Here is an 8,726-nt window from a genome sequence, read left to right as displayed (position 1 = left end):
TATTAAGTAATAAAATTACCTGACTGAATATGAGACGTTCAACCGCATTTAAGAATTCGCTTTCTTCGCGCCTTATGTTCGCTTCTGGCCTGATCGGCTATAAAGAAAGGCACCGTCCCGGGATGCTTTCGCGACAGTTTCCACGGGTATAGGGAGATGATTCAACACGTATTGTTAATTGGCTTAGCGGATGCATAAATGCATTCAATAACTGATTAGGTTGGTCTACACTTACGATATCTGTAGCACAATCTCTTGACTGCATTCGGCTCGGTTCGTCTGGGGCATCCTTTACGGTAGGCTCGAAAATTTTGATTTTGACTCTTCCATCAATTAGTACCCAACACTGTTGACCATCTGAATAACTTCAGACACTAACCTCGATTCAAAGCAGTTAGATTACAGTTTGGATATACAATCAGTAGACGTTATATATAGAACAATAAATGCATCAATAAGAGTTAGTTAACCCCGGACGAAGTGTATACAGATTCTAGCCAGTCATAAACGTATAAAATTCAATTACTTAATAAATTTTTACACCCGAGAGAATCCGAATTATTGCGACCTTTTTTTTTCATTTTCAAGGAATTAAGCAATTCGGGATCTTTAGGCAATCGTGAACAATTTCACTTCGTACATGAATTAATCATTTATATATACACATTTTCTGTATAAAAGTTTTCAATTTTCATATATATTGTACCTTGTGCCGTTTAAAGGATTTTATTAGATTAGAACATATTCCATCATTGTATAATGAGTAGTATAAATTATTGATATTAAGATGTCTATTTCTCCTGGTATAAATAATTCACATAGTATGTACGCTGAAAAAGGAATTAGGTGGCCCCTTGGACGAATACTAACAGATATAGATAACTCAAATCAATTAACGACGGTTAAGACGTCTAAAACGTGGGTATTGCCTCCAAGGCCAAAGCCTGGCAGAAAGCCAACTAATGAAAAAATCGAAACCTGTAAAGAAAAAAAGAGAAGACCCAAAAATAGTCCTACGATAATAGAAGAAAAGTCAGCATCATCTTCGCCACAAGCAAGCCAATTACCAATACAACCTGCTAGTAAGCAACAAATAACAGGATTGCAGCAATCATCGAGATGCCAATCTATGCCAAAACAACAAAAACAACCAACATGTGTGGGAAAGGGGGAAATTCATGAGTTGAATAAAAACATATCGATCATTGAAAAGGAAAATAGTCAATTGAAGACACATTTGTTATCGTTGATTCATGATTATAAGCATTTGAAAAACTTAGTATTAAACAAACCTCAATCCTTACCGCATCATTTAGCATTCGAAGACACCACCACAGCAAGGAAACGGTCGTTCACTGAATTGGTCAATGTAGACCCTATGAACGAATTGATCTGTAACATGAGTGACTTGTCATATTCTCCAATAACCACAGGAGCTAGCAATATAGAGCCGTCATCACCTATAGAAGACACAGATTCGGAACTGGATGAAGTATTCAACTATATTAACTTGGATAACTATATATACGATGAAGATGGAGATGAAGAAGATGAAGATACTGGGTCTCTGGAATTATCCAGAACGACATCTCCATCCTTAATGTCTGAAACTGACGGTGAAAATTCCTTAATGACCACTTTAACAAGATCTACGACCGTTTCCACTAATAACTCAATGATGAACGAAAAAAGGATACATAAAGATGAACCATTTAAGTTCTATTCTTTACCAGAATTTTCAACGAAAGATTATGAATTTTCTTTCGACGAAATTAATCCAAATGACAAAAAGATGTCAATTATCCAAGAAGACAAATACAATATGATTACAGACTTCCTAGAAGAAAAACTAATTGATAACGATTTAAACTACTACGTCCAAAATGAATCATTCAAGCATTAGTTTTAATTTAATGACTTTCACGCCCTATTTATTATCAATATAAAATATTATTTACTTTACTATTGTAGCATTATACGGGCGTTCCGCCTGTAGAACACATTGCAATTCATTAATAAGCCCATAGAGTTAATAGAGAAATGTTTCCGTATTCTAATTTGATTTGGGAAAATCTACCGAAAATTGTTTTTCAGGAGGAACCAACACAAAACTAATTCGGTCATTAAACTCACCGAAATTTACCGCTTGCTTGAATTAACGTAGATATATAAACGATCATCTGACAGAATGGATACTATTAGTGAATACTTGGAATTTCCAATTGATTTTAAAGGCCAAGAGAAGACTGAAGATATTGTACACAAATCTAACTATTTAATTATCCCAATTTCCTTAATCGTTGGTTGGTTTACGCAAGATTTATTTTTAACAGTTGTTACATTTTTAGTCCAGTTTGCGATTGTTTTATTAATTGTTTTACCTAATTGGCCGTTATACAACAAAAACCCAGTTAGTTGGATACAGATCAAATATGAGTTATGAAAAGTCGAAGGATCTATTCTTGGGATTTGATTTATCAACCCAACAATTGAAGATTATTGCGACGAATGAAAATTTAGAACACTTAGAGACATTCCATGTCGAGTTTGATGATTTATACAAAGAGAAATATGGAATCAAGAAGGGAGTTATTAGTAATGATGAAACTGGTGAAATTGTGTCTCCGGTAGCTATGTGGTTAGATGCTTTGGATACTATATTTGGAAAGATGAAAGAGAAGGAGTTTCCGTTTAATAAAGTAAGGGGGATTAGTGGATCCGGACAACAGCATGGATCGGTGTACTGGTCCAATAATGCTCCTACATTAATGCAAAACTTGAACACGGATAGCCCTCTTAGCGAACAATTGAAGGATGCATTCACATTTGAAAATTCACCAAACTGGCAGGATCATTCAACAGGAGAAGAAATCAAGACGTTTGAAGAAGCCGTGGGTGGTAGTGACCAATTGGCAGACATAACCGGGTCTCGCGCCCATTATAGATTTACTGGTTTACAGATTAGAAAACTAGCTGTTAGAACCAACCCTTCAAAGTATAAAGAAACTTATAGAATTTCGTTGGTTTCGAGTTTCATGGCTAGTGTACTTTTAGGAGAGATCACTAACATTGAACAAGCAGAGGCTTGTGGAATGAATCTTTATGATATCAAGAAGAACGACTATGACGACGAATTGTTATCGTTGGCAGCTGGAGTTCATCCAACTAAAGATGGTGCAACTAAAGAACAGACGAAAGCCGGTGTCTCCGAATTGAAAAAGAAGTTGGGTGAAATTAAACCTATTTCTTATGAAAACTCTGGAGATATATCTCCATATTTTGTTAATAAGTATGGATTTAATTCAGACGTTAAAATTTATTCTTTCACAGGTGACAATTTGGCTACAATAATTTCATTACCTTTGGCACCCAATGATATTTTAACTTCTTTGGGTACTTCGACAACAGTATTATTGATTACTGAGAACTATATTCCATCTTCCCAATATCATTTATTTAAACATCCTACTATGCCTAATAACTATATGGGTATGATTTGTTACTGTAATGGCTCATTGGCAAGAGAAAAGATTCGCGATTCAGTAAACGAGAAGAATGGGGTCAAAGATTCTAAGAGTTGGGATAAGTTTAATGAGTTATTAGATTCTTCCGATACGTTTAATAATGAATTGGGTATTTACTTCCCATTAGGTGAAATTGTTCCAAATGCTTCAGCCCAGTATAAAAGATGCAAATTAGATGACCAAAATAAACTAATTACTGTAGACTCTTGGGACGTTGAAGAAGATGTAAGTTCAATTGTCGAGTCGCAAACCTTAAGTTGCAGATTGAGAGCTGGACCAATGATAAGTAGTTCTGGGTCAGCTAATTCTACCCCAAGTCCTGAATCATCTGGTTCACGCAAATTATACCAAGATTTGCATCAAAGGTTTGGCGATTTATATACTGATGGTAAGAAGCAAACTTTTGAATCATTGACCTCCAGACCACACAAAGTTTTCTTCGTTGGTGGTGCATCCAATAATATAAGTATAGTGAAGAAAATGGGTTCCATTTTGGGTCCTACTGATGGTAACTATAAGGTAGAAATCCCAAATGCTTGTGCATTAGGTGGCGCATATAAAGCAAGTTGGAGTCATCACTGTGAATCAGAGGAAAAATGGATTAATTATGATACTTACATTAATAAGTATTTTAATTTTAAAGAATTGGATACTATTAAAGTCAAAGATCACTGGCAAGATTACTTTACGGGTATGGGAATGTTAGCTAAGATGGAACAAGAATTAAAACATGATTAGATTCTCACTGTATTTTTTTTCTCTATATATTTCTCACAAAAAAATTTCGCTGTAATAAATATACATTTCGATACTGAGTATGATATCTAGGTTTGCACGTATACCTGCTAGATCATTAGGTATCCAAAAATACCGATATGCGTCTACGAATCATTCTCTATCTAATTTGTATAAGCAAATATCTCAACATGGCCAAATAGATCAGAGTCAACTCACAAAAATCAATGACATTGTAAAAAATTCACAAAGTAATTTTGAACAAAACCAGAAACAAGAGGATATAGACTCTATTCATGATTTGATCAAGCTCGTCAAGTCTCATGGAGAATTGAAAAATATTGAAAAATCTGATATAATTAATAATTTACTTTCATATGGTCTCAAACATGATTTTTCATTGTATCACACAGCGAAGAAAATCGAGAGCCATAAATGGTCATCTGATGCATTAACTAGTCTTATTGACTCAAACCCAGGTAGAGTAGATCAGTCTTGGGATTTGTATTTAAGACACGGTAAAGATATCGAAAACGATACGCTCTATTCTAAGATTTTGGAGAAATTGTTGTTAGGCGAAAAAATTGAAATCAGCGATAATGAGTTTGAAATTGATATTGGTAAGCTAGCTAAGTCATTAGCTCTTGTTGATAAGTTAAGCTCTCCAGAAGATAGTGGTCAAATAGAGAATCTATTAAAAGGTTTAATTGACCTAAAAGTGCTTTCAGGTCTTTCATTAAGTGGCTTAAAGAATGGATCCATTGAAACTAAATTAATGCAAATGGATTTAGATAGCTTGTCATTTTTAAAGATTTTCAGCATGATTTTCTATGAAAACCCTGATATATTAGCGAAGGAAGCATTATGTAAAGCGCTTACGATTTCTCATCAATTAGACGAAAATTTGGTCAATGAAGATAATGATATTGAAAGTAAGAACTTTCAAATGTTGCGTGATGAATATTCGAAGATTTCTCAGGTCAATGAAGTAGAATACAGTGAGTTTAATCATGACTCGATAATTAAGTTACGTAAAGATTTACTTTCGTATATTGAAGAAAATAGGTTAGATATGGATAAAACACCAGAATCCATTCTTATTAGAATGAAATTAATTGAGACTTACGGCATGGATACTAATGATATCAAATTGGCATTGGCAAAATATCACACTTACCAAACGCATGAGAAATTTGGTATTGAATTTATTCAGCATAAGCTAATCCAATCCTTTTGCTACCAGGCTATAAGGGAAAGCAATGAGCATTATTTGAAAATAGCTGAAACATTGCTTACTGTCGAAAATATTCCAATTAAGGTGTTGCAATGTTACATATTAGCAAATTCTGAATTCAACATCGACAAATCCTTAGACGTCTACAACGATTATATTCAAAACGTTTCTCAATCCATCAATGAACATAGTGGAAGATCACCATCGGGATTAATGACTGAGTCATTAATGTTATGTAATTTATATCATAACGACAGAGAATTTGCCTACTTACTATTTGATAAAGCGGTTGCGAATGGCATATTGTCTGACGAACATGAAATTTCCATAATCAAGAAATTATTCAAGGTTTACGGTGACTCATTTGTTGAAGACAATTGGGATTGCGCAAAGCCTATTTTGAAGAAGTACGTCTTAAACTCTATTAGGTCCTTGTAAATAATATATGAAAATGAATTGAACAAAATACTGTAGAAGATTTGATGCGATACTAGATTTACTAAAAGGGAAATTTAAGCGCAATTGAGTCATAAGTCAGGTGCAATCCAATATATATATTCATTGAAATTTATAGATTTAAGCTTATTACAATTTAAGATTAACATATTTAATAGATACACTATGTCAAACCCTGTTACTTTACACTTAAGAGCTGAAACCAAGCCATTGGAAGCTAGAGCTGCTTTAACTCCATCAACTACTAAGCAATTGATAGATGCTGGCTTCAAAATATACGTTGAAAAGAGCTCGCAATCAACATTTGCTGCTGACGAATACGAGAAGGTCGGTGCTACTATTGTACCAGAAGGATCTTGGAAAGAAGCTCCTAAAGACAGAATAATCTTTGGATTAAAAGAATTACCAGAAAATGAAACATTCCCATTAGTACATGAACATATCCAATTTGCTCACTGTTATAAAGATCAAGCTGGATGGAAAGATGTCTTGAGAAGATTCCCAGAAGGCAAAGGTACTTTATACGACTTAGAATTTTTGGAAAATGATCAAGGTAGAAGAGTTGCTGCATTCGGTTTCTACGCAGGTTTTGCTGGTGCTGCCATTGGGGTAATGGACTGGGCTTTCAAACAAACCCACTCTGATGATGAAAATATACATGGCGTCACCCCATACCCAAATGAAGACGAATTAATCGCAGATGTTAAAAAGGTATTAGATGAAGCATTGAAGAAGAATGGTGGTGAATATCCAAAATGTTTAGTTATTGGTGCTTTAGGTAGATGCGGATCTGGTGCCCTTGACTTCTTCAAGAAGGTTGGTATTCCAGATGAAAATCTTATCAAGTGGGATATGAAAGAAACCGCTAAAGGAGGACCATTCAGAGAAATTGTTGATTCTGATATTTTTATTAACTGTATCTATTTATCTCAACCAATTCCTCCATTTGTTGACTACGATAGCTTAAATGTACCAGACAGAAAATTGAGAACTATTGTTGATGTCTCTGCTGATACTACTAATCCCCATAACCCAATCCCTGTCTATAGTATTGCAACTGTATTCAATGATCCAACAGTTCCAGTTGAAACCACCGCTGGTCCAAAGTTGTCTGTTTGCTCAATTGACCACTTACCATCTTTATTGCCAAGAGAAGCCTCCGAATTCTTTGCTAAAGACTTAATGCCTTCTTTGTTAGATTTGCCTAATAGGGATACCTCTCCTGTGTGGGTCAGAGCTAAGCAATTATTTGACAAACACGTTGCCAGATTAGATTAAGTGTCAATGAACTTAAAAATGCTTTCGCTACTTTAAATGACAAATTCCGTATATTATAATATAAGAAATTAAATATTTTGATTAATTATGTATTCTCTATTCTAAGGTGACACTGACTTTTGTCTTCTTGTTCTTCTTACCCTTCTTTTTACCCTTCAACATAACCTTCTTGATTTCTTCACCGTCAGTTTCGTATTCTGATTCTGCATCTTCCTTTTCTGGAATCTCATTGAAGCGTCTTTTCATAGTAGACGATTTTTCAACCGTTTCAGGGCATGTTACCACACAGTTCAATCTTTCACCACTATCGTAAATTGCCACTTGATCTCTAACAGATTCGGATACGTCCCATATAACGATTTTACCATCAGATGAAACTGATACTAAATATGGGACATCGTTAGTTTCAACTGGATGGTGAATCAATGATAAATCCTTAATACGGTTCGTGTGTCCTCTTAATGTAAAAACTGGTTCAATGCTTTCAGCCTTGGCTTCCCAGATCTTCTTTTCATCTGCCTCTGGTTCCCTTTGTGTAGTCAACTGTTCCTTGAAATCAAAGAAATCAATACATCCATTACTATGCCCTGTAACAAGCCATTCCTTTCCTTCTATAGAAAGGTCTTCCATGCACATCAAAGTTGAATTGAATTTGATTTTTTTAATAATTTTAGCATTCGAAGTTTCGTAGACTAATAATTGGTTTAATAAACCAACCATGAAGTATTTACCATCTTGTGACCACCTCACATATTCACCACATTGTCCTAAATGATCTCTACCTTTGATTTTCAAGACAGCTGCTTTTTTGGCTGTCATTAAATTCCATAATCTGATAGTTTGATCTTGTGAAACTGAAATAGCAACACGTCCCGATGGATGGATAGCTAAATCATTAACACGGCCTTGATGGCCCTTCAAAGTGCTGAATGTTTCCCAGTCCTTAGTTCTCCATATTATAATTTTTCCGTCTTCAGATCCAGACAAGAGCCATTTTCCAGACTTATCTGTCGATTCGTGCTTCTGTGATTCGTCTGAAATACCTTCGTTAGAAAACTTCAATGTTGTCACAGTTCCCTGGTGACTCAACAAGGTACCTAATTCTTTTCTTTTCTGTAAATCGTATATTCTAATATGTTCATCATTCGATCCAGTTACTAAGTATCTCTTTGCTAAATCAATTGATTTGATCGAGAGTGAGTGTGCTTGAAAATGAAATATTGGTTGAAATACTGGTTGAGATTTGTTAAAAAGGACTGATAAACACAATAAGTTGTGTTCGTAAGACCCTACCATGATACGAAATTGAACATTTTTTGTTGGTTTCGAACTTTCTGGTAACTTTTCTGTTTCTGCAACTTTTGGAAGGTTTTCTTCGACCTCCTTAGCTTTATGATCATTGATTTTGACCTTTTTCGAACCCTTAGAACCCATAATTAATACCTATTTCTAATATTTGCAATTGTCATCTCATCTAGAAGACATAATCTTTTCTATAG

At 34.7% G+C, this 8,726-nt stretch overlaps 5 protein-coding genes across 5 annotated transcripts; 4 read left to right on the top strand and 1 right to left on the bottom strand.

The window, feature by feature from the left end:
• Nucleotides 1-787: 787 nt before the first annotated feature.
• On the top strand, nucleotides 788-1,903 carry HAP41 (Hap41p; the record flags this gene model as incomplete). Its single annotated transcript, XM_015613143.1, has 1 exon — nucleotides 788-1,903. One exon carries the CDS (start codon nucleotides 788-790, stop codon nucleotides 1,901-1,903), a length of 1,116 nt encoding a protein of 371 aa, XP_015466046.1.
• Nucleotides 1,904-2,432: 529 nt separating this feature from the next.
• Nucleotides 2,433-4,262, top strand: XKS1 (xylulokinase; the record flags this gene model as incomplete). The annotated part of the gene is made up of 1 exon (XM_015613142.1): nucleotides 2,433-4,262. The coding sequence occupies one exon, from the start codon at nucleotides 2,433-2,435 to the stop codon at nucleotides 4,260-4,262; it is 1,830 nt and encodes a 609-aa protein (XP_015466045.1).
• A 79-nt stretch (nucleotides 4,263-4,341) lies between these two features.
• AC631_04312 (uncharacterized protein) lies at nucleotides 4,342-5,931 on the top strand (the record flags this gene model as incomplete). Its single annotated transcript, XM_015613141.1, has 1 exon — nucleotides 4,342-5,931. The coding sequence occupies one exon, from the start codon at nucleotides 4,342-4,344 to the stop codon at nucleotides 5,929-5,931; it is 1,590 nt and encodes a 529-aa protein (XP_015466044.1).
• A 183-nt stretch (nucleotides 5,932-6,114) lies between these two features.
• LYS1 (saccharopine dehydrogenase (NAD+, L-lysine-forming)) lies at nucleotides 6,115-7,227 on the top strand (the record flags this gene model as incomplete). The annotated part of the gene is made up of 1 exon (XM_015613140.1): nucleotides 6,115-7,227. The coding sequence occupies one exon, from the start codon at nucleotides 6,115-6,117 to the stop codon at nucleotides 7,225-7,227; it is 1,113 nt and encodes a 370-aa protein (XP_015466043.1).
• Nucleotides 7,228-7,323: 96 nt separating this feature from the next.
• Nucleotides 7,324-8,661, bottom strand: AC631_04310 (uncharacterized protein; the record flags this gene model as incomplete). The annotated part of the gene is made up of 1 exon (XM_015613139.1): nucleotides 7,324-8,661. The coding sequence occupies one exon, from the start codon at nucleotides 8,659-8,661 to the stop codon at nucleotides 7,324-7,326; it is 1,338 nt and encodes a 445-aa protein (XP_015466042.1).
• Nucleotides 8,662-8,726: the final 65 nt, after the last annotated feature.

Source organism: Debaryomyces fabryi (assembly GCF_001447935.2).
Source record: "Debaryomyces fabryi strain CBS 789 chromosome Unknown contig00112, whole genome shotgun sequence".
Taxonomy (NCBI): domain Eukaryota; kingdom Fungi; phylum Ascomycota; class Pichiomycetes; order Serinales; family Debaryomycetaceae; genus Debaryomyces; species Debaryomyces fabryi.
This window is presented reverse-complemented; position numbering and strand designations above follow the sequence as displayed.